The sequence below is a fragment of the Argopecten irradians genome, chromosome 2, assembly GCF_041381155.1.
Source record: "Argopecten irradians isolate NY chromosome 2, Ai_NY, whole genome shotgun sequence".
NCBI classification, from domain to species: domain Eukaryota; kingdom Metazoa; phylum Mollusca; class Bivalvia; order Pectinida; family Pectinidae; genus Argopecten; species Argopecten irradians.
The window spans coordinates 17,690,201-17,716,882 of NC_091135.1; the positions used below are offsets into that span (position 1 = coordinate 17,690,201).

Sequence of the window (26,682 nt, forward strand, 5' to 3'; positions counted from 1 at the left end):
ATAAAGCACCAGAATTTAACCCCATATTGAATACTGCCAGGTCCTTTATGAAAGCAAGTAAACATAAGAACATGTGTCTCAGTCAGAATGTGATGCTTTCGAGGAGTATCGTAGAACGAATCATCATACATTGAGCATTCACAAGTGAAATTTGCTGTCGGTTTTCAAAGTAACATGTCCGAATTGGTCTCTACCAAACAACCATCAATAACATAACTGAAAATTAGTTTAGGAATTTAATAAAATTATATCAACATGCGGTCTGTATTGTACCGTAGATGTAAAATAGCAGAAGTAAACAAATAACAAAATGTCAATGATTTACGAGTATAACTTTAATTAACATTAGAATGGTTACGTTGTCTTTAATTACATCTTTATTGATAATTCAATCCAGACAACTGATCTGATAAGGCGCCGTTCGCCGATCCCAATCTGGATGATGTATATGGTACATTTTAAAACATTGGTTGGACTGACTTGCTGAAATACAATTATCTTGAACAAACATGTCATAACGAATGAAAACATAAATGAATCTCTACCTTAATTGATATCCGTATAGTTATTTGAAAACGCAATATCGGGTTTTCTTCGTCCTAATATATTACTGAAGCATCTATGGAAATGTGATAATGTTACTTAACGCTAGCTTTATAACATACTCAGTGAGCCTCTACAATCGCCACCTGAAGGGAGTGGTCATTAAAGAAGCAATGTATTTATCATGTGTTAGATAACGAACGGTGCTCACTCCATGATTGGCCTAAGAAGGTAGCTGTTCACAGTCGATTCAACATCGATAAATAACTTTGCACTATGTTAAGTATTCGAATCTGAACACATTAACACTGATTAAGATCTCCTGATATTAATCATCGTATGGCGATCTAATTAGGGGTCTCCTTAACAACGGGGGTCGGAGACCCATCTATGTTACTCGAGTACATGTCACTTGACCAGGGTTGTACAGACACACTTTCACCTCATTTCAATGAATTCCTGTCTGTTGGAATCTCTTTGTGGAAGACCAAGATAACAATTCTTAAACTCTGCCTCCCCAGGACGGGTTCTCATCGAACCATTCGAGTCCACAGCTGGGTCTCGTTTCCAGGACGACCTGGCATTATAGGGCTGTGCTCCTTTTTTGGCTGCATTGAAGTTGCCGCTTTTTCGCGATGAAAATAACAGTCGGCCGTTGACCGACGATTCACTGTTTTGACCGTTATTTGAAGGTACACGTGACACCTGCGATCCATGTCTCCATGACGACATGAATGCTGTTCTAGTGTAGACGTAACTATCATGGCGACCAAGAGCGTATCTGTGCCAAAAGCGCTGGAGTTCGAGGTGGACCTGGAATTAGATACCATACATTTAGACTTTAGCTACAAAACTGTATCAGCATTGACTTATCAAAATGCTGTCCAGAAATTAAAGGAAACATTGTAAGATTGGTAATAAATGCAACATTTCAAATCCATGGAGTAAGGTATGTTATAATGTTTACAAACATTTTAAACGATTTATGATAAGTGTGCTATATCTAGAAAGCAGTAGATTCGACGCTGTATATATTGATTTTTTTTCATTGGTTACTTTTAAGCATTGCTCTAGGAAGATTCCATACGATTTGAACACACACCGCAATGCTCAAACATGAAATTGTCACGGACAAAGAATGTTCAATTCTCGTTTGGTTGCAAAAAAGACAATTCATTTAAAATGTGGGTTATGTGAATGATATTATATTGAAATCAATTCTTCTTGTTATGCAGATAAATGTGTTATCCAACAAGTAGTATATGAAAGAAATTCGAGTATTGTACATTGACAACTGCCAGCAGTTCAAATTTAAACCAGCTAGTAAGAAAATTAAGGAAAGAGAAGGTTCAATTCCTAAAATTGAACTTCACATCAAATGTTTCTAGAACCTCCGGAAATTAGCCTTTTTCAAATCCTAGTACAGGTAAGTAAACTTGTCGTTGACATTATCAGTTAAAATATGAATAAAACATTTGTGCATTGGTTGTATAAGCTTTAAGCGCAACGAATGTCGTTAAGGGTAACATAACACGATGAATAGATAAGGATCCTATATTTGCTTTTACTTCTCTAATTACTTCTCCATTACAAAAAATAATATTTTCTTACAAAATATCGGCATACCACTTGCACGTCTGTGCTTCATGCAAGTAACAGTTAATATTCAAAACCTTTAATTAACTCTTACTGCTTGTGCAAACAAGTAGTTTCAAAATGCAGAGTTAAACAGCATAGAACGTAGAACGAAGCCAGGTAAACAGTATAGAAACGCAGAATAGAGTTAAGAGAGAGATGGTAAAACGAGAGACCACGGCCTAAATCAGAAGTAATACAACCTCAGATCACACCTCGATCAAAATTATGATTGATGAACGTTTATGTCAATGGCAAAGGAACGTGAAAAGGGGTTTATATAGAGATGTTAGCGCTACATGTAGAATATGTCTGTATCCCATTGCGTTCATACCACCTTTAACGCAATCAAAACACTATTCAATATTTATATTTACATAAATAAGTCTACTTTTACGTCAAATTTAAAACGGTGATGGTTTCTAAGTTGGTTAACTACGGTAGTCAGGATGACCGAAGATATAGTTCCGATTGCTGAATGTTATAGCTGCAGTTTGAATTGAAATATAACAATGATACCTCTAAATTATTATTAAATTATGTTGTTTTTTATTTGATGATATATCAATAATGTCCATTTCGAATAAAAATTGAGATAACCGAAGCGGAACGACTACCGGTATGTATCGTTGTCAGGGTAGTGATGCGGTCCGAAGTGGAGCGAGCCGCCATATTTGATTTTCAACCGAGGAAAGTAACTGTGATATATCCTATTGATGGTATGTCCATTGAGCTTCTGAATGTTTGTCATGTATGTTTCGGTCTACGAACGCGATATAGACTAAATTCTTTATAGTCATGACTATTATTTTATTGTACGGAGGATTGACAAGTGTTTGCATGGTGTGTGTAGGCCTATTTTGAATGCAAAGACGGGGGTAAAGCTGATGATACTGTTTCGGATAGGGTATTACCTGTAATTTTGTTTTTTCTTCTGGAAACCTGTACATGACCTGTTTACCTATTGTTCCCTTAGACGATCCCAGAATTGTTCTCCGACAATCAGATGTTCTGTATATTTAGGTTAAATGAGGGACCGTACACACATACTGACGTTACTACTGTAATGGATATGAAATTTCCCCGAGGAAAGCCTATCGGTTGTAGCTCCGACCAGCTATTCATTTTGTTGTTTATTACCGTTACAATGCTTGAATACATCTTTTGTTTTGATGTCAAATACATATATTTAATTGGATCTTATAGAAACTCTTTATTGCTATTTTGAAATCCGTCAAGACTCAACTTATGACGCAAAATCTTATCGAAGCGTGAACTAGAAGTAGTCCGAACCTGCACTGCGTTTGTATTCATACGTCATTGCGATTACGCTAATATGAACGCAACACCCCTTCCATTGACTATATAGGGGCATATGTAAATATCAGTATCTTACTTAGTTGAGGTAAGAATTCTGTCGTGTTCTCGTTGTGCTATTACTTTTAATAATAGTTCTATTATAGGCATTTAAATCAGTTCCATGTCAAATCTATGGCATTACATAAGTCCCAAGATTATCCTAAAATAGAAACTTAATTTAGTACTTTATCGTGAAATCGCATATCCCAGTGTATATATCTTTTTGGTATGTGGGTCACCGTGACGTTATGTCCATTCATTTACATATAGACAACATGGCGACTAGACGTTATCACCATTCCGCTACTATTGGTGTGGACTGGGCACTATATTTATTGAAATTCAGAGATCTAGTCACTTTTATTGTGTGAGATTTTATCAGCATATGCTCCGTAAATCCTGTGGGTAATGCCTATTTATAGGAACACATCGTCCTTTTTACATTGGTCTTGTAGAACCGATTCCTAAGCTCCTAAATAAGGGTCTCTTTTATTTTAATCAGCTTCAGCTTCAGATATAAAAATGTTGATGCAAGGCTTTACAAACTGTTGCATTAATATTAACCTAACATGCTAATACAATGCCAACGGTAGTATTTCGCAAAAAAAAAAAAAAAAAAAAAAAAAAAAAAATCGCATTCAAATTTTGTCATGAACCAAGACTTGGAAATACCATTTCGATTTACTGTAAATACGATACGTCCATTTGCAAACAATTTTGCAAGTTTTTGTTTTTTGTTGTTTTTTTTTTTTAATATCACTGCGGCATTTAACTGTAATCATTCGTTTGCGGTGATAATGTTGCGTTTAGTTTTAAAATTTTACGAAAGCTTACATTGGTTGGTATCCTTAGTTTGTGTACATCATAGCTAATATCTTTCTCCGCAGGAAATATGTATCTATGTTAACCATATGATTGATTCATTTTCATCGTTTTATTTTTTAATTGAAATAATGAATTCCCTAACATCTACAACGTAAGCAGCTGCAATATTTTGCTACACATTTCAGTATAACAAACTGATAGTAGGAGTATAATTCAACTTACAAGACAGATAAAATGATGGAGAAGTTAGACACTTACTACACATGCAAAACGAACAAGAGAGACAATGATACTTACCTCTTCATTCAAAAAGCAAAACAATATGGCTAGAATAAATCCCTGAAACATAAAGTCAATGGATATCAAAAGTTTAATGCACTTATGATAACTAGGGGATATAACATCATTTTTCTGGAGATACATGTAAGATCATGCATTTTAGTTTTAACACGAGACATAGTTGAGTGCTAAAACGGCAATTTTTTTATTACCATTTATTTCTTAAATTAAATATTGCTCAGTGAATTAACTGATAAGTCATCATTTAAAGGCTGTCTAATATTCAATAATTGATCCATTACAATAGATATCATACTTAAAAGTCTCAGAGTGCGAATAAAAATTGAAAATTGCAGCTATATCCAAATCAGGAACACCACGGGTGTCAAGTTATTTACCTGGAACGAGTTGTAGAACATCTCACCGTACAGGTACGGTATGTCTAAGTCTTCGTCCACTTCTATCCTTACCAACAGCACGGCAAACACAATGTAACATACTCCAAACAGCGGGATCAACACGCCGATAAACTTAGCTAGTTTCCTTGAAACAAAATACGAACAGGCATAGTATAACGAAAATTAAAATAAGATAAAATAATTTCCAGTATAGAAACTTTTCCAGGATTCTGAAGAATTATATTCTTTGTCTACTTACAGATTCTAGTGAAGATACAGCCACATATTTCGCAGTAAAGTTTGCTAATGACGAGATCAAGCTCTTCTTTTAAAATATATAATAATGTAATATATTATAATCAACATACCGTATACCAAACACGGCATTTTAAATGTTGATAGTAGGCTAGGAGGACTTACCTTATCTTTCTTGCACCGGACACATTTCTGTTCGTCTTCACTCGAGTGAATAACACACGCACAATATTTATGAAGAAAATGAAATTTATCTGAAAAGAGAAAAGTAATACATCCGTTACTATGTACAATATTATTTATTTCTGCTACTGAACATGGAGGCATAACACGATGTTTTGCAAATTTCACAAACCACCACATACTCGACACACGCAGCGCATCGTATAAGGTGAGTGTTATAATAAATTTTTGCGCAGTTGATCTGATATAAACCAATGCCAAACCTTACTAAATTCTCCTCAAATTTCATATTTTGTATAATATCCTATTAGCGAGTATATATAATTTAGTGTAATTTGTTCCTGGTGCTGTTGACGACCGTCATTACGAATGGACATAAAGAGCTACTAATTGCTCTTCACTCAGTTGTCGTATCATATTCCAGTTCTCTGTTTCCTTCCGTCGCGACCTACAGACCCAGATTATAACGTATAAATTTGTTATCATTTCGTAATTGCTACAGTAATATGTTTTGACATATATCCCTTACCACACAATATTTTATTTTATAACATGTCAGGCCAGTTTTTTGGTCATATACAAAATGATATAATTTAGATAATATAAAAATATATGTACTACGTAACATTAACATTGGTTCATCTTTAAATTGGAACTCTCCATACAGATATAAATGATCTTACTACAGTACTAATGAGCACAGGCCCCGTGATTATCCACATAAACTCCTTCGTAGGACTGGTGTTCCAGCATCTGAAACGAAGAAAACAGTCTTATATACGGTATGAAGACTTCACAAACATATTACATATCTTCACGGCATATTCTCTCTCGACATCAGTTGACAAAATTATCTAAATGCCAATGTTACATTATCATGAATGATAAACATCGAGATAAAGTACATATTTTTAATACCAAGTTTATCCTAATAGTGATTTATCTAAGTACAGTGTACTTACAGGAGATCCTCCTCCATGATCCGTACAATGACCCATGGTACTAGGAAAACAATCGGTAACACTGTAAACAAAGTACAACCATTAATGATTCGTTAATAATAAAATGGAAATGTTGTGTAATAACAGTCATACTTTCGTTATCCATGTTCTCGCAGAGGGTGGGTGGGGGGGACTGTGTATTGGTTGACAAGAAGATGTCAGATATTATTTCATTAAAACCACGAATATATCATTACGATTTGATGTAAATAACGTGACCAAATATCGCATAATTACATACCATATTAGGTTCACGAGATTGAAGTACAGTATACGTTCTTTTCGGTGTATACTACATATAACCTCCGCGTCAACCATGTTTTTGTATAGATTTATAATCAATTAGAAACTGTGAAAAAGACACTGTTATCTCATATTGAATTGATCACGTTGTTCAGTTCTTATTAGGACTACAATAAATACAGACGGGTAGAAGCAACCTAACAAACAACGATGTATGGAGTCAACCCTAATGTTTAAATCCATTAAATTGAAAAGTGCACGTCTTTAATGTGATTTTATCTAAAGATAATTTTCTTATAAAAGCAATATTTCACGGTTTAGGTAAGAGCTTTACATGTTGTTTGTAGCTCCAAAAGAGTATGATTAGGTATATTTAGCCTCGATATATAAAACATGCGTGTTTAAGGACACGTAACTGCCATGATGTATATATTTGTTCAGAAATAGATAGTGTTGAAGTAATACAGCTTCATACGTATCAGTGAGTGATAGATTGGCATTATTGTAACACATTGGACCTAAAGATAAGATGTACATATCAATAACACGTAGGGCCCTCTGACACTCAAATTGATAATAAAAATCCAGAGTGCACTTATTTTAAGACATGGTCAGAATTTAAGAATATACATTGTAGAGTATTGTCTTTATTTAAATATATTCATAATTAGGATGATTTCGCCTCATGCTTTCATAACAAATATTGACAAGTCCCATTTCCTTTCATTAAATGGACAAAATAAAAGAAACACAAATCATAGCATCCGACAACGCCTAAATGCTTTTGTACTGCTGTCAAAGAAAAAAATATATTTTTGTTGTTTACTACAAAATGGCACCGCGGTTGATAATCACTTAAAATAACAACTTATCTCTGTTTTCTAACTATAAGATATTAGATACAGCCACAATCAGTACATTATGTTTGGATTATAATTTATAGAAAGCCAGTGTAAATGACGATAATTTTCCTAGACATTGTAAATGCTTAATTTATAACATATATTAAATAAACAAACTGATTTTACGTATTTAAATGGTATAAGTATGAAGGTTACCGAGGATGTTGTCAATAACATAATGAAGTATATTGTATACTCACGCCAGCCGAGAAATATATACATTTTGACGCCGTGTCTTTCAGTGAAGAGGGTTCTATATACCAAAACATGTAAGTACAAAGCTTCCATGAAGATCCACATGCTGGAGGCCATCACGCCATACACGAACAACGTGAACAGCAGCTTACACTCCCAGTGCTAAGAAACAAAACAGTAGATACCTTACTCAAACGTCACAGCACTGCCATAATAATAAAACACATATCTTATATCAACTTATATTTTAATTTAAAATGTGTGTCAAATGTAGCTAAATCAATGATACGGTGCTTGCAAAATAGAGTTTAAGAAATCTGAAATTTGGCGCTTACATTAGATGTGTGATATTTATACTTTCGGCGATATTGTTGTCGGTGAGTTGAATTGTCTGATAAAGTAAATATTTTAGCCAATGGAAATGTTTGTTACAAGCAAAATTGAATATGGTCATACAACGTATACATGTACTGTGTATAAAATGTTCAATATTGAGTTTCGTTAATTTCAATATCGCCAAACAAATACTTCCTAGGCGTTCTATATGTATACTTATTCCTTACCATTTCACAAGTGCCACATAACATTGAACAATATTTATGATGTAAATATCGTTTATTTTCTTTGCGTGAAGTGTTCGAGACACTTGTTAATGTCTAGTATATTTTAATTTTACAGTTGGTATTTGACAGTAGTAATGTTGATATTATGTCCTCTTATCTAATGTTTATTACTTCTTTGAACTTTTATCGCGATATTTTGCAAATACACATCTAGACCTTGCCTTGATAGCATGTTTTTGAGTCTAGATTCATTGTGTTATAGTGTTGTGTGACATGTACGTACAAGTTTTATTATACATATTGGTGTTTTATGGGTAAATGCACTACATTTTATATTTCCGTATGTGCATTTTAATGTCGATGTTTTCCTGTTACGTACCGTACTACCATCATTCCGAAACATGATCCCCTCATCACCTCGGATTATATCCTTCTCCATTCCCAGTCCTTCCACAAATAAACTCTCCTTCAAGAAAGACATCAAGGCACGGAATATGAATGCAAGGAATAGGTTGATGTGTAGAGTATTGCTTTTCGAATTCAAACGCCTGTAAAATAGACCAGATCGCCCTTAATTAAGCTTATCATCATTCCTTTGATTTCATTAGTCACATTACTATAGAGAATTTAAACAAAATTGATATTTAGAACATATATATACATTTACTATCAGGTGTTGCAGAACAATGCCTCAAAGATGTGTTGGCACTTAGATCCGTCAATATTTTGGATATGTTATTTCGTGATAAAGTTGTTGAATTTCAAACATTGAATACATCCGCCAATACAATTTTTATGATATTTATGACATATACATGTATAGCAGCTGCTATCCTTAACATGCATCAATTATAAAAATGCATACATTTTGTCATTTTTAAGGTATATCTGAAGAAACTATATATTCCCAGTAAACATCAATATCATATTAGATAAAAAATGTAAAAAAGATCAACAAAGTTTCAAAATTCGCTTAATTTATGCATATGTTCGATGGTTACTATGGCAACTAAAGCTGCAAAATAAAACATTCATTACAATTTAAAGTGAATAGTCGGGCAAAGAAAACCAGTCTAAATGCGTTCATAGGCCTTCCAAAAGTTCTCACATAGTTAATACGACGGCCAAGTTCTGCTTAGTTTCCCAGTTCTGACCATTAAAGTAAAGGAAAGTTGAAAGCATTGAAAGCGAGGCTGCGTTGAAATGTAACCACGGACAAAGTCAGCCGGGAGGACGTTTTAGGATTCCTATACTTTAAATTAATTTCTTCGTACGAAGACAGATTTTGGCGAGATATTTTATTTTTCTATTTCATAAGAAATTATACTGGATACATTCACACCATTTTTACCGACTTTAGCCATCCTTGCCCGACTGTTCACTTTAATCAGTGGAGTTCTAAATGTTTCAAATACCACAACTGAATTTCTTAGCATTAAGTTTAACAAAATATGGATTTGGGAGCCACAATCTGTCCAAACCGTAGATAGTCCGTATATAAATGTCTGGTAATTTATATCCTACGTAGTAATGTAATATCATAAATTTTGATTAAGTTTGAAAAATAATGTCTACATGATGTGGTTTTGTTAAACACTGATAATTATCGTCGAGATGGTTATCATTTTCCTCTTGAAAAGAAATAAAAATGAGATTAAAGGCTTTTTGACAATATTGTCTATTAATTTCCATAGATTGTTCTATTTTTGGATACATGCTGTCGACAACAATTGTTATATCCTGTAATATCTCTTCATGTTTTACAAACATTTCCGGCATCGTTACATGTAATGTTGGTGCAAGTGGTATTAAAGGTTTCAGTTATTATAGTCTTAATTATAGATGATAGCGAGCCAGTGGTACTGAACTATAGATGGATTTGTAACACGAAATTCACACCAGTAAAGCAACATCGTGTGTCTTTAAACCAATTATATCTGCATTTCTCCTTTCCATGACGAAGTATGCCGTTCAGAGAAAATCACGAAGGCATGTTGATTCCCACGTTGTTTCAATTATCTTTAAAAAAACTATTAAAACATAAACGTTTTAGAGTATGTCATTGACATTTTCGCACCCATCAACATTATCATCACCTTTGAATGTTAGTATTCTCACAAGAATGAAACGTCCATGTGACTGGTAAAACCATTCATTATAACTATCTATGCGGTATGTGATATATTGGCATACCTGTCAACATCAGTTACTTACCTAGTTAATTACAATATCTAAATAAACGCGAGAAGGTCACTTATGCCGAAATACGTCAGTATTTCAAACTCCTATTCCTAAATATGTTTCTTTTGTTTATACCACGTGTTTAGTACTTTCTATAACATTCGCCCTTTTGATAACCAAAGAACAGAGAAACTTGCTTAATGCGACTTCCTATTAGTAGTGGTTTGGACAGTTTTGTCATTGGTGTTTCTGCTTTTACAACGTTTCAATATAAGAAGCAGTTGCACAAGCCATTCACGTTTTTCCCCATTCGCCATCTTCTTATTGTGACAGGCAATTTACTAATTTTCTAGAAATTTCGATCGTCTAGGAAATACTCATCAGATGCACCTTGTTCAAGTTGATACCTTTCATTCTAACCACGTTCGACCAATGGCAAACAAGTTCCAGATTAATTTAGAAGATGCCGTTACCTATAAAGATCTCGTCTTTTCATTAGTTCTTGAACAAAAGTGTGTTGTTCCCGTAATATGTTCTAAAAGTTTATTTTTTAGACAGTCTGGCATATGTATCGAGAATTGGTCCACTGGTAGTACCAGATTTGAAATCCTGGTGACACATTAAATCCTGATTGTGTTTATCAATGATTGGGCGATATGCGATGTTTGTTATTATTGCTGTCGTTGCCTGTTATCTATATCGAATATCTTCCAATCAGAAGTGTTCTGTCCGAACGCATATCATGTATATAAAGAAATAGCGCCTAAAATACAGCACATATAATGACTAAATATGATTATCAGTTAGAGGTTGATGATTACTCTGCCTCGGCATAATTGGTCGTACGTTTTAATAGTGTTATGACAATAAATGATCGTAAGATGTGGTCATTATGATATGGCTGATCAGAGGAAAAACATCTGTATCCCTATACAGTACCATGCACATGGCCATTGTCTTATACACTCATCACAGATCAATTGAAAAATCAATCAGGTCTTCACAATCATAAGACCTCTGTCTATTGAATGGAAATTTCCGTATTACATAATGGTACACACATAACATATGAGTGTCCATTCCGTATGCTTGTGTATCTTATATAGTACCTTATTATTTACTCGTGATAGTCCTCATCACGTGGAGTGACTTACCTGCAGCACAGCATTATGAAGACAGCGATGACTAAAGAACACAGTGATATGCCGTAACCTATGTTGTACATCAGTCTGATTCTCGGCAGGTGCTCCTGTGCATTAGAAATATCAAATATGTATTTTAATCAAATTACTTATTGCAAAAAAAAGAAACTTAATAGTAACACATAAATTGACAAATGCATCAATCAAGAACGAATTATATAAGCAAAAACTGTTTTTGTACAGGGAGCGTATAGAGCCAGGATATCACAGAAAACGTTATTTACTTACATATATTAAACATATGCAAATGAACAAAACATTTAGTGTCTACGTTATTATGATAACACAGTTTATTCTGTCAATCTTTGCTTTAAAAAGTTGTATTAAAGCTATGCATGATGATAATAATACAACTTACACCTATGGTTGTAAGCCCTTGGACTGGGACACATGGAGTAAAATCTGTCCATGTCTTGTTTGTCTTTGGGTTGATGAACCATGTCCCGTTTTCTGTACAGTGTCTGGTGGCGTACGCTGAAACGTTAATAAGGACAAACATGATCAGCACCATGATAATGGTCTAAATTTAGCTTTCTTTAGATATGAACAATCAATGATTTCGTTACAAAAGGTAAATACAATGTATTAATTTGATTCACTTTGCGAAAATTTAAGTCATTGTTCATGATCTCGGATCAATATACTTCAACACAACAATAAAACGTTTTCTTGGTGTTTTACCAGACTTCCTGAATCCGTCAATATAGCTGGCACAGCGTTGCTGAGCGATAGTTCCGGCAGGGGTAGCGTTCCAACACATCACATTATCCCACACCACACCACAATAAGGACCTATAGTATAGGCACAAAAGCGAACAATTATGATATTATCTCATGCAATAGAGAAGGCATTGTGTTTAGTTTCGACTTATTTGTATCATGTAACATAAAACATTCCAAGTGTCTTATGATGTCCATATCGCCATTTTAATAATCATCAAGAAAGAGTAAGTGTTTTCCGAAGTATATGTATTGATAAAATCAAATCCGTAACATAAATATTTTGATTCAGGTTAAAATAAACTTATCTTTAGCAACATAACCACCAGACATTTGGGGACCATCAGGATGATTTATCAGGAATTATCAGGAAGCCATTTTATTTACCTCCACTGGGGTTATGGTAACTCTCGTTACTAAACATCCTTTCAAAGCATTCAGCCTTCGCCTGTAGCAGTCGGAGCTTCTGTTCCCTGTGTGTCGCTATTGAATGTGTCTGAAAAGATACAACCGATACATACACTGTAATCATCTGACTTAGATAATAACAAACTAGGATAAAACTACGGTTATTTACAGCAAAACGCGTATAAGTAATGGTTACTCTGCAAATAGAAAACATGTTTTTGGTTTTCTTTTTAATGACTAATGTATTTTGTTTTGTTTTTGTAGACATGTTGCAGACGAATCCTATTCTATGTGCTTTGTTATAACTCTAAGTAAACACTAAGATAGGAACCACTATGAAGATTGCAAATTGCAAGAACGACAGACAGAAAACTCTCTTTCGCTGTACCTTACGAAATACACAGATCAGTGGGCTAATGACCAAACGTCCAAGCTTTTAGCCAAGGGAGTTTGACACACAGGATTGCATGTACTGTACGTTATTACAACATCGCAAATGTATTGTCGTGTTTTTATGATGGGTATTGATTAATAACTGTAAAAATGCTTTACAGCTAAATATTGATCATGCTTCATCTGAGGCTGAGAATTATTAGTTCGAAAATATTACATGGCATATCTTTTGGCTCCAATGATTCTTGTGCCCCAAGATTTATCATCGGGATTTAGATAGTATGTTCAGCAGCAATTATTAAAGAAAAAAATATGATATTCATGGTTAATACGTTAGATATCTATTATATTTATGTACGTTGGCGGATAATGAATAACCTTTAGTAAATCATCCGTGAAGTGTCTATCAATGTGAGGTTGTAGGCTCTTTATGGGAGAGTAACTTATGACAATGAACCACCAGATTTATTAGATGCATTAATAAGATGTTTATGAAGATAATACCAACACGAACAGGGTGATAAACATAAATATAATTAAATTGTCTTATACGTCAAGGAAATAATGACCAAACAAGATAAATGTCCTGAGTATATTGTTTATTGTCTTGCAGGCGCCACTCAAAAGGAATTAACTGTTGTAATCACAGACAGATGATGTCGAAAGGACCCCGTCATGTCACCCTATAGCCCGTACTATTAGATTCGTATATAATAGGCTATAGGACGATACGATAGTCTTAAGTCTTCGTAGCTGATTATTTGTCGCCGAATCTCTATAATCGTGTGAACTGTAACAGTGTAAATTATATTACCAATACTGTATCCTACCCAGTGATGGCCAGTAGTATTTCACCAGCATGTTGTGACCCATCTATACGTATTAGAAATCCATCTCACTACTTTGTTTCAATACCATTAAAATAAATTTCTTTCCTCATTAAATCACAATTAAGCCAATATGTTTTAATAAAACTTATATTTTCCATCGATCAATGAATTAGTAAATCAATATGGCTTTAAATCCAGATGTTGAATACAGATCCTGTTTGGTCATTTTCTAGTCGTGATAGCTATATTGTACAATATTCTTCTGTTTGATGCTTAAAACAACATTACTTTAGTGGTGAACAAACCGAGTGAGAGAATAGAGAAGTATGCAGTAAAAATCTTGACTTGATAACGTTAAACCAAGATTATATTCTTTAGCGTTTCAATTTCCCCCAAAAATCATTGATAGTGCATTATATAATTGTTTAATAAGTATTTTAAATATCGTCGGCGTAAATGAGCAAATCCTTGGTCACGCGCAAAAGTAACAATTAATACTAATGCTGATTGGCATCGCGTGTATTGAATGTTTGTTGAGAGCAAATAAACAGATCGGTAACATCTGTTAGCTTGATTGCATGAAATATGTACGTTTGACGCGCTGAGTAACCATGTAAACATTTCAGTGGCATACGCTTAGATTGCATCGTTAATTTAGATATTTAAACCCACTATAATAGACGCTCAAATACATACCATTTGTCATAAATCGGGAGTGGGTAGGGTTTGTCCGTACAGTTTGGTCTGGTTTACGTTCTATTAACACCAGGGTCATGTCAGGACGGCCTACATGCATGTGATGTCTTGTGTGTGCGAGGTGTGTGTTTCGGGAGACAGAGGTATATTTGTGGTGTGTGTTCTTGTATAGTGGAACTGTTGCCCTTTTTATTGTGCTATATCACTGAAGCATGCCGCCGAAGTAACAAGGAAAACACCCCATACGGTCACATTATACTGACAACGGGCGAACCAGTCGTCCCACTCACGGTATGCTAAGCGCTAAGCAATAGCAGAAACTACCACTTTTATAAACTTTGGTGTGTCTCGGCCAGGGGACATAACCCAACTGCCCCTGCTGCATGATCGTAAAAGGCAACTAAATTAAGGATCTTATCTGTTCTCTTCCTCTGTCAGTGTCCGTACGGACACTGCTGGTGTCCATATAAAATGTTCGCCATTAAAACTGTAATTTTAGATTTTAAACAATATCGTGTACGTGATTGCAGTCAATATATAGCTTTGATCATTATTTCCTCTCCAAAAGGCATAATATATTATAAAATTATTATTAAATTTAATATTATTAAGTCCTTGTGTAACACTTTTGTCGGTTCCATTGTCGTACAATTGTAAACTGCCCCGAGAAAACAATTATTGGGTTAACTTAAGAGGATTCCTGAATGAAAAAAAATTTGGCACTACTCAAGGCAGAAAAAAACATATAGAAGATGGATATAACTGCTTTCCGTCTTCTATTACTATTAATTTTGCAGGATAAAAAATAATAACAACTCTGTGAGTTGAATGAGTTTTGTCCACGATTAGTGTTATGATATGGCGACGACCCGATGTAACATCAAACAGTCCACGTGATTTCAATGACAAATATCAGACTAGACTGTAAACTAAATTCATCTTCAAGTTTGAAATGGCGTGATCAATGACATATATAGATTTTGCTCTTTTTATGATATCGATTTAGATTCCGGAAACTTGATTTTGCTTAATGTTCATGTGAAATCCATAATAGGTTGGCATTTGTGAATTTTTTTCTTAAATATTTCACTTTAGATTATTTATATTTGTGCAAAATAAGATACAATTACTACACAAAAAGATATTGTAAACGATGGCGACGAAAACAGAAATGAATTCAACATATTTTTATGTTACGATTTGAAAGCATGCCTTCTTAAGCACATCCTGATATAACAGTAATTGTACTGTTCACCAGTACCTGTACAGCGATTCCTATATTTTGTGCTCCTATTATCAAGGAAGTTTGTATAATGCTTGTATTTCTGTGTCGATATTGGTTATTTTCTGTACAAACTCCAGAAATTGCATGAATCTCCATTCAGTCATGAAGTCTTCATTCCACAGCCTATTTTCGTTAGCAGACTAGGTTCAAGAATATCTGCTATTGGCTACGGCTACGGCGTCTGTCAAAGTCTGTGTTCAGGCATGCTGGGTATGTTTTAGGATTAAAAAAAGAATCGAACACTTGTTGCATCTTTCGTCAAAAACTACTTGCAATTTGTGATCTCAACGTTTATCGATAGGCTGTGAAAGACATGTTGCAAACATATAACGTACTTGAACGTTATGTCTTATAAAAACAAAGGTGCATGTTAACAAACAATTGTCCCTAAGGCTGTGCATAGTATGCATGCAACAAATACTGTAATAACATCTAAGGCTGAATAATGTGCAGTTTTTCTTAATAAATATAAAATCTTGTAAATGTCATATATAAAAGAATTGTTTCTATAGATTTTTTTTTATAATTTATAGTTTATACAATTCTTCTATTAATGCAATGTACAATGCAGATGACAGTCATACTCACTTATCAAACTAACTAGTCGTTCTTACTCAATTACTAGACATGTATTGGATGTCATTCATCCATGCACATACATTCACAGAAATGAACGCAATCAATCAAACAACAGCATACCAACAATTTTTTTTATTTTTATGCAAAACAATGCGACCAATCAAGAAATGTGTACTACACGATCAGAACATACAATAAACGGCATTACTTCTACACAAACACGCAAACCACGATATTTTATCTACACAGAACAAGCTATCTATGGAATCACATTACCGCAAACATACACACAAAAAACTAAATCCCCATGTATTTGTATATTATATACATCCATTGACACATATGATCGTAGACAATGGATCTGCATCCACATCTGCATCCACATCATGACCATAGCTGTTAATAGGACGTTAATCAATCAAACAAACAAATAAACAAAGCATCCACATACCAAATATATGCACACATCCAGACATGCACACGTGTTATACATAAACTATAAATTACTTCTACTTCTATTAAGCAATCGGAAAAAACCCACCATCATATACTTTTGGAATTTCAATAATGGTTAGGTTATGCTAAATCTGCTACTTCAAGTGTGATTGGGACAGGAAGCAATTCATACAGATGACACATGTGTCACCGATTAGAGAAAAAGAAACATGTAATTATGTCATTTGACGAACACGCCATGCTGGCATTGTTCATTTGATATTTCAAGGGCAAATGTCATCTTTGATTAAGCTCTCGGTGCAAAAGTCATCATTAACATGAAAATAATGGCCATTCGGTAAAGCGTGAACTGGAGAGAAATGGAAAGTTCTGAACACAAATAAATTCAGTATTCATTAATGATCCTAGGCCAAGTTACCGAAATGAACACATTAATGTGCATTGTTTTACTTGTTACATGTAGCACCAAATTTTAAAACATATCATACGATTTACACTTTTATATGTGGTAACTTGACGATTGTAAAACGTGCCACTTGGTCGTGTTTATCATCGAGTAATGGTTTAATACTACCACACGCCGATAGCCAGTCATTCACGCGAATCAAAATCCATAATTAGAAGTGATAACGATAAAAATTAATTTAAAGCGGTTTTAAATTTTTGCGCTATTAATTTCAGGGTTAATATAGATGAGCCATTTTTCAATATTTTTTCCACAATTTCTGCGCTCATACTAATGTCGCGAAAATCGCATTGATATCATTACCGCTAAAATAACCAACTATACAGTATGTTGATGGAATAATATTTTAAAATATATTGGAGCGACCTCTGACTTCCAATATCACTTTAATACATCGACGCCTGATTCAGGGTATCAGAACTGTTTGATAAACACTCTGTCCGCACTGTCGACCTCTACTACCTTCTGCGCCTTCATGAATGTTAAATGCTTGATTGAAGGTTTGAAGCGCGAAAGGAAAAAAGAGAGAGTTTGAATGACATTTCTACAATTTTGAACAAAAAAAATCACAACGGAACACATCATTAAGAACACATGGAGCGCATGATAATTTATACTCCAATATGCTGTTGTTATGTGTTTCTGTTGTCAGAAATAACCTTAATAAACGTGATCAATATGGCTTTCCTTCGTGCACAAATGTCCTTTGATTTTGACAAGATCATTGCTAACCACCATGGGGAAATTCATCACCACCATAAAACCAGCCTTGTAATTTCAATTAGATTTGTAGTCCCAAAAATATTTTACTAGTATTAAATTCACAAGGATGTTGACAAACGTTTAAAAATAGCAAATTTAAACGAATGATTCTATTAGCAAATGCGATCTTTTATATTTTTCTTTATCCAGAACACGCATTCATTAACTGTCCTTCAACTGTCAGTAATAGTGTAGTGAGGACTTAACAGAACATCAGAAAACTTTTATGGAACAAATAAATGTAGGATCTTTTTTCTTAAACGCTAGTATTTTACTCAAGGGTATGAACCTCTTTTCCATGTACAGATAAATTTAAATTAACATCAATGAGCACAGTACAGGAGGACATAAGCATTTTCAGAATGTTCCTTGATTCGGTTAGATGTTTGGTGTTGAAATATATATATATAGAACAGATGGTGCAAGTGATTGCTGCATGTACTTAATTGGATCGGATTGCTGAAATGATATAAACAATCGTCAAAAAGTGAATTTTCTCCTTCCATATCTCTATTATACATAGGATTAACTATCTTTGCTTTTGATAAGAAAGATTAACAAAATGCAGCTTACATTCATAATTTTAAATGTGAAATACCTGTGAAATCGGCCTAACGCAAAATCATTTATTCTGAATGTAATCATTTGGCATGAAATACTTTCCCTAGAAATGCAATGTGAACTAGCTTACTGATGATTTTTCCAAATGACATCTGCCAAGGAAGTATGGTGTTCTTAGCTAAGCGAGGTATGCTCTGAAATTGCTTGACACGATTACTTTTGATCAATGATGTACCAGGATAAATAGGTCTGTCAACTGCTGAGGATATAAGATAATAGACTATTTGATCATTTGAATGTACGTAACGTAAGGTTACCAATCTATGTTAAACCTAAAATTAATACAAAACCTCCGCGTTCTTTACTCAAACGATGTAATTATTCTATTTGTACAGTCGATCAGGCGATAGGAAATGACATGGTGTTACTATGTATCGTCAGAAATACACGGAAAGTACATTACGGTTAGAATTTCTGGAATCCGTCGGTGATACTTTATTATCAAATCATAGCACACGTTTCCACTACGGCTTGGGTCACTTGCAATGATGCTAGCTTTAAGGATACATGTTTAATCTATCTAATCTCTTGGATTATTTGGTGTTTCTGAAAACAGAAATAACAAGCTTTGGTAAAAAACATAATGGTCAGCTTTACCAGCAGCGCTACGTCGGAAACTTTAATGCGTGTCTGATATCAGATTAGTATTGATATACTGATAACGAAATACAGCATGGCAAACAGTTTTGAACACACGAGATAAAGTGAAACGTGTCGTCTAATGTGATTAACCATTACAAAAACCCTCATATACACCAAGGATAAAAATAACATGGCATAAGTGCTTTCATGTCATCTTTGCGAAATCGGTCATCACTACAGCTGATTGGAAGACGCTGTCATGGTGACGGCGTATAGATGGTACCTTCCATGTAAAAGTAGTGGCATGACCCTTACGAGGAGAGTCACACAAAAGATAGTTATGAATAGATATTATGAGTTCCGACACAGATCCGACAGAAATGTTTGCTGCGCTAATTTGGCGAAATAATCTTTTAGTCAGGATCACGCCATCTGATGGGCGCTGTTGACGTGGTGATTGGGTTAATGTACCTATTTGCGTGGGTTATAACCACAATCTGCCGACCCACAAGGGAAGAGAAGTCTCCACATCTATTTAATCAACGTCTGAGAATAAATTCCCCCGGAGTGCTACAAGAGTAACGGCAACCTTATATAAGTATACACGATACTTTACAAAAAAAGGTTTTCATGCAAGGTTCTTCACAATCACTGCCACAACATAGAGAAATACTCAACTAAGGTCAATGGTATATTGGAAAGGGAACGGCCGAAATACATGTTCACATTATTTTTTAAATGAAGAGCATGATAGATAGGTCAGAGCAAACGACCTTAGAAAACCGAAATGAGCTTCAGCCACAACTATGTATTTATATTATAGTTATTGTTTGATTTTCTTTCATTTGAAGGGTACAGTTTGCCTTCTTGGTTTAAAAATAAATATTAATTTATCTAAATCCGGAATGATGTCGCGATCTGTATTTTTAATTACCAGACAGGTAACCGCAGGCGGTGATTTTGCTCAGGAATCCTTACTTACACTGATGTGGGTGCTATTAATAATAAAATGTTTTTTTTTATAATTCTATGAAGTAAATCCATCAAATGTCCCTACCAACCAATGCTTCTGTTAATATAAGCATAATTTAATGTAAAAAGTATTAATTGCGTGTATTTATCAATGTATAGCTACGATACGATAATTTAGTACTAGCAGATCAGTACTGATTATTCAGAATTTATTCCAAACAAATACCGGATTCTACCGAGTTTGGTCAGAAACCTCTTGATCAAAACCACCTCTTCTTGATAAAATCAGCTTTAAATAGTCAAGCAATTCTTGAATTATGAACCTTTACTCGTCAATCCTATATGTTACATTACGACTAATGGTTTAAGATAAATGAACGTATCAGAGAGATACCATGATAATACATTACCAACCGTCCTTAAATTCCGTCATGCAGGAAGCTAGTTACTGGTATCGAGTTTATTAACACATTACTACCGGGATTTGATAACATTTTATACAAATGTCAAATACTTCGGAAGAACGAGTAGATCAGGGTTGTAAATTTGAACTTACTTTCTATATGTTGAAGAAATGTTTGATAAAATTATTTATCCTGACCTGAAACGTTTGTTCTACTTTTCAAAATAAATGCTGGTTTTATCTATAGACTTGTCAAACAGATGCTGGTCCTATATGTATTGCTTCCCGTAGGTCGACAAGGAAGTGTAGAAGACAGATTACATGGATGTAGAACCTAAATTACAAAATACATTACACAAACCAATTAACAACTTACATAGCTCACATATACAGCATAAATAACATCCTGTAAGCATTGTAAAGTAACATCTTGATGAGATACTCTCTTCCTCTTCTTACCATTCGCAATATAATATGTTTATCAATCTAGCTCTGTTTACATCTCGTTACCGTTTTAAGATAACAGTTGTGAATCCCTTTACTGGAAAGCAACTTATTTTCGTATGCGATGCCAAATCACAAAATAAATCGCCACAAGTACAGTTGTTAGTTGTTTTTTCTGGAACACCCACTTATTTTGCCCATCTAAATTTACATGAGAGGTTTAATCATAATCACTGTACATATCGCTACTGTTGACGGGAATCTCCCATCTGGTCAGTGTTATGTCGAGTTCACGTGATCGGAATGGGAAGCCGTATATCACATGTAAAGGACATATATAACAGCAGTGGAATTCAATAGACTGGAGGATGATGGTCAATCTGTCAGTAAGAAATCTAATAAGCCTTCCCGGTGGTCAAGTTATCTACCAATCTGTCATTAATGTGTTTAATGAGCTTGACCAGACGGCATTAATTGCTAATATAAAACGATAGAGCTTCTTCAGCCAGCAGAAAAGGGTGTAAGTTTGGTCAGTACGATTAAGGTGAAGTTTTATCATTATATAATCTTCTTAAATAAGTGTATAAAATAATGGACTGAAATTATCAGTAAGTAACGAATTGAGGTGTATTGTGCATAGACACGTTTCGGACAGCGCACTAGTAGGACTACATTAGGTGCACATGGAATGAACAACAATAACCAGCACTAGGTCAAACACAACAGCAGGGTTAATGGTGTGATTAATATATCAAAATTAGGACTGTCAACAGAAAGCTAAAATAGACATTATTGATACATCAAAAATAACAAGACAGGAATAAGGAGAGTCTACATCTCATTGTATCATATTTTGTCGTGTATCGACTGTACAGCCCATAATACGTGTGCCGTCTACATAAAGAAGAGAATTTATTTCACATTTAATGAATCGCCAATCGAGGTTTGCAACGTTTTAAAAGTTAACTGATAGTCTAGTTACTGTCAACCATAAACTTATAGCTCCAATACTAGTACTGGGTACTATAAACAAATGCGACAAAATATGGCCAACGTAAATTTTAACACGGCATAAGATAATTTCTTTATGAAACAATATCTAAAGAATATATATCCCCTTTCCTATTTGTTCATAATAATCTTAAATAGGCAGTTTCTTTTTTCATTATATATAGAACACACCTATTATGACCGATATTGATAATTTAATATTTTCGCTTTCTTTTGTATCTCTCGTCAACGTAATCGAGATGTATACTGAGTTCAAATCAACAAAAAATGTTAGTGTGGAACATCTTTTGGTATCCCAATGCCCGTTATAGTAATGACGGACTACACCAAACTTTCACTCGTCATCATCTTTAGGTGGAAAATAAAAAAGTTGAACTTTATAGTTGCCATTGTGTATGCATTGCAATATAGCGTAACATCCGTCCCACAAACGCTGATTCTCCACGAGATAATTCTTTCTCTAAGGTATAACTTTGTAGCTATCACATCCTACAGGCCAATGATCGCATATCAGAGCATTAACGCCTCCCATCGACTCTCCAAATGATAACATTTTGATATTTAGGAGATTTACACACCAATGTAGCCCATGAAAATAATTTCGTAATAAGGAACAATTATCCTGGGATTTTGCCAGAGCTTGTGTAAATGTACTACTGGATCTCCGCATGGTGCCGAAACCATCGCCTGAACACATCATAGTCAGTAGGCTTATTCAGAGCCTGACAGATCTCGCCACCTATCGCGAGAATATAATTTAAGGTGTGAACGCCGTACAGTGAAATTTATTTTCTGCATAATTTCATTTTCACTTAAAGTAAGGTGCACGAACTTTACGACTTAACTCCATTTAAAAAATTATTTGTTATGAAAGGACGATTTATAACTGAACCAAAGTTGTTTCTAACGTCTAGAAGTGAATGATATATTATACAATGCTCATTATGTATCAACAATTCTAATCTACGAGTTTAACTGTGATTTATTTTGATTTGGTCTTTCATATTTACGTTTTATTAATAACCAGGGTCATTTAAGGACGGTCGCATGTGTCCTGTGTTAAGTGCAAAGTGCGTGTTAATTTAGGAGACTGTGGTTCATCCGGATTGTGTTTTCCTGTATAGAGGAACTCTTGCCTTTTTATAGATCTACATCACTGAAGCATGCCGCCGAAGACGTAAATCCGGTCACATTGATTGGCAACCGGCAAACTAGTCGTCCCACTCCCGCTATGCTGAGCGCTAAGCATGATCAGATACAACCACTTTTATTCTGCTTTTGCATATTTCTGAGTTAGCTCCCTGCAGGTAGGTGTCCATTGTTACGTCATTGTTTTGTAGGAGGTTTTCTTACGCTAGCAAACATATGACGTCACAATCAATATCTACCAACAAGGGCAGATGACTATGTAACTGCAAATACAGATAGACTATGTGTGTTTCGGCCAAGTGATAGAACCCAAAGCCAACTAAGGCCAAAAGTGAGGCGGTGTCAAGAGAGACGTTAAGAAAAAAGAAAGTGAAGAAGATGAGAAAATTTATGACCATGCAATAGGGACAGAGGAAACATTTCTATCACCTTACCTACAGGGCATAACCACATTTAAAAGTAAACTATAGTAAACTATAGTTTCTTCAAGTGAATGAAACACTAAATCGAATTAAGATCTTTGAAATGTTGACCTGTATTAAGGAGACTGTATATAGATAAGAAATGCAATATTAAATAACAGAACACAAGTGAAGAATTGATGGTGCCTTTAATTTCAATAACATCAGTAGACACGCGATCGACAGCACTGGCACAATCAGTGGTACCATGATAGTTCAATTATACCACTTTAGTAGCAAGTACAACAATGTTATCTGGTAAAGCGTCGGTTCCCAAGACCGGCACCATCAGAAGTAGCAACCTATCAGATAGGTTCAATTATACAACGTTATACAGCAAAATTATCTGTGAAAGCTTCGGTTCCTAGGACTGGCACCATCAGTGGTACCAGCATATCAGATAGGTTCAATTATACCACGTTATACACCAAAGTTATCTGTTAAAGCGTCGGTTTCTATCAAACAGATACAAGGATAACAAGTTGAATCAATATTCTATGTTACAGAGCAGATCTCGGAACTTCTAGGCCTTCACACTGAATGTGGTTAGTCTATTTAGTATATATAGTATATAGCTCTGTACTGGCTATTACTTCTTTGATATTTCATTAACATCCCTTAGAGCCCCCAAGCTTATTTTCTAAAGTGGTGTTATATAACTGGCTTTAACACATTGAAGGACTACTGGGGTATCCATTGTGTTGGCATAGCGCCAGTGTTTTAAACGGGATAAAATATTTGAACAGATGTGGATAAAACGATACTAAAACCGCAATGCAAAATCTAAAACACCGTCTGTATTTCATAACAATCATGGCTCAAATTAGAAATGCCAACATGTATTGGTGTACATTCTGTGGAATCAGGTATCAGCATCGATGAAGTGATGATATCTCAGGATAGATAGATGGACACACACTGATGTTCAGCATGTTCGCTTGGTGTTATATGGGGGTCACTTACTTTTCCCAGCGTATGATAGGCAAGAATGCCAGGGAAATATTAGTAAACAAAAGTAAATGTTAGGCATTGTTGACCGGTTTTTTCGGTTCGTCATAATCAATGTTAGGCAGTTTCCGTTTGCTCTGTACACGGACAGTGTGTGTGGCGAGTTCTTGTATTTGCAGATAATGTTATCTTTTGTTAACTTTATAGTGTAACCTTACCGAACTATGCTTCCTCAAAAATGATAAAGAATCTTATATCACTGACAGTAAATAAAGTCACAGCTTGTGAAGGACAGTTGATTAAGCGTGACAGCTAATTCACTAGTTGACGATTTTTCTTAAATTAACGTGTATTTTAAGCACGTATTGAAATAATATAAAAAGTTTATTTTTAAGGTGTTTTAAACGGTAAAAGTCAGATATCAATACTTGTAAATTACATCATTTTACATCATTTACACCAGTAGAGAGCATGCTCAATCATTTGAATGTTCATTATATCAAGAGTCAATAGATATCCCCTAATTGCAAGAACGATCAGATTTACGTTTTTCCCGCTTTTCTTTAAAACTGCATACGCACAAAACTGAGTTAGGTGTTTTTAGCAAAGATCGAAGTAAATTATTGCATTCGCCGCAAAACAAACCTTCCACTAAAGCGTGTGTAATTGACATAACAGCAACATCAGATGAATTATCACGTTGTTGACGTAACATAGATGACAAAGGTACCTGACTATAGTAATCCTAGATAGCTATTTAAAACAGAGAAGACGTTGAAGTTGCAAAGTCAGCATTTGGAATCTACACATGATTTTTTATTTTACCTATCGTAACGTAAATAATATAAGTCTCACGTAGACAAAAGTAAGCAGATCACGTGACCGGAAACCCTTTTGGTGAAAGATAACAGTTACTTTGGGGAGGTTGCTGCCAGATTTGTGGCGAGGTACACAGCTGATGTATACGGGGCGAGATAAGATGACGAGAGATTCTGTAACACAAAACGTCTTCGGGATGTTTTTATAAGAAACCCAAATAGTTTCCTAAAGTAAAAAGACATTTTAGCGGACAGCAAACCCATCAAGCCAGGTATTATCAACAGCAATAACATTTTATAAAATAAAATGATATATTTTTATAAAAAAGAACATTATTCTCTGAACGAACATAAAGAATAGATTAAGACAAGTTATCATATCCCTCCAGTATGTTAAAGGTAAGTGGTATGGTGTGTTATTGGAAGGAAGACAAACACAAGCAAACACTGATAGGACATTAAGATCTCCCGATTGCTATTGCAGTATGTATACCCCCGCTCGCCACTAATCTATCGGCGTATAATGCATTTTCGCAGCAGAGGTATCATATTATGAAATTTAAACAGTTGTTCTGCTAGCATAAAAAGACGAGATAGAAAATATGAGATGTTTTACGTTTGAAGATGCGAAATTAAAAAAAAGTTTTTGCCAGTATATTTACTTAATATTCTAACTTAGGTCGATTTGATTTGTTTCCGCTGACACAGTATCGGTTACTTAACAAATTTACCGACTTTTCTATACTATATGAAATTTGTTATTCAAATTTCAAGAGAGTAATTGCAATATAACTCTTTCAAAAGTCGGAGTTGTCCTAATCAATTTTAGGCAGTTTCTGTTTGCTCTGTATACAATTCAACAATTTTTTCATGACTGCAAAAAAGGTACAAGTTCAATAAATACTATTATTGAA

The 26,682-nt window shown here is 34.6% G+C and overlaps 1 protein-coding gene across 2 annotated transcripts in view; it reads right to left on the reverse strand.

Moving 5' to 3' along the window:
• Positions 1-320: 320 nt before the first annotated feature.
• LOC138314668 (secretin receptor-like) overlaps positions 321-26,682 on the reverse strand; it is a 137,886-nt gene continuing 111,524 nt past the window's right edge. For both annotated transcript variants that reach the window (XM_069255125.1, XM_069255124.1), the window contains exons 2-13: positions 12,872-12,980; positions 12,446-12,556; positions 12,123-12,238; positions 11,717-11,811; positions 8,761-8,929; positions 7,824-7,980; positions 6,440-6,500; positions 6,161-6,230; positions 5,460-5,548; positions 5,040-5,184; positions 4,660-4,701; positions 321-1,356 (exon numbers count right to left, since the gene is read on the reverse strand). In XM_069255125.1, the coding sequence (XP_069111226.1) occupies positions 982-1,356; positions 4,660-4,701; positions 5,040-5,184; positions 5,460-5,548; positions 6,161-6,230; positions 6,440-6,500; positions 7,824-7,980; positions 8,761-8,929; positions 11,717-11,811; positions 12,123-12,238; positions 12,446-12,556; positions 12,872-12,980 (1,539 nt within the window). In that variant the 3' untranslated portion in view covers positions 321-981. The remainder of the gene's footprint in view (positions 1,357-4,659; positions 4,702-5,039; positions 5,185-5,459; positions 5,549-6,160; positions 6,231-6,439; positions 6,501-7,823; positions 7,981-8,760; positions 8,930-11,716; positions 11,812-12,122; positions 12,239-12,445; positions 12,557-12,871; positions 12,981-26,682) is intronic.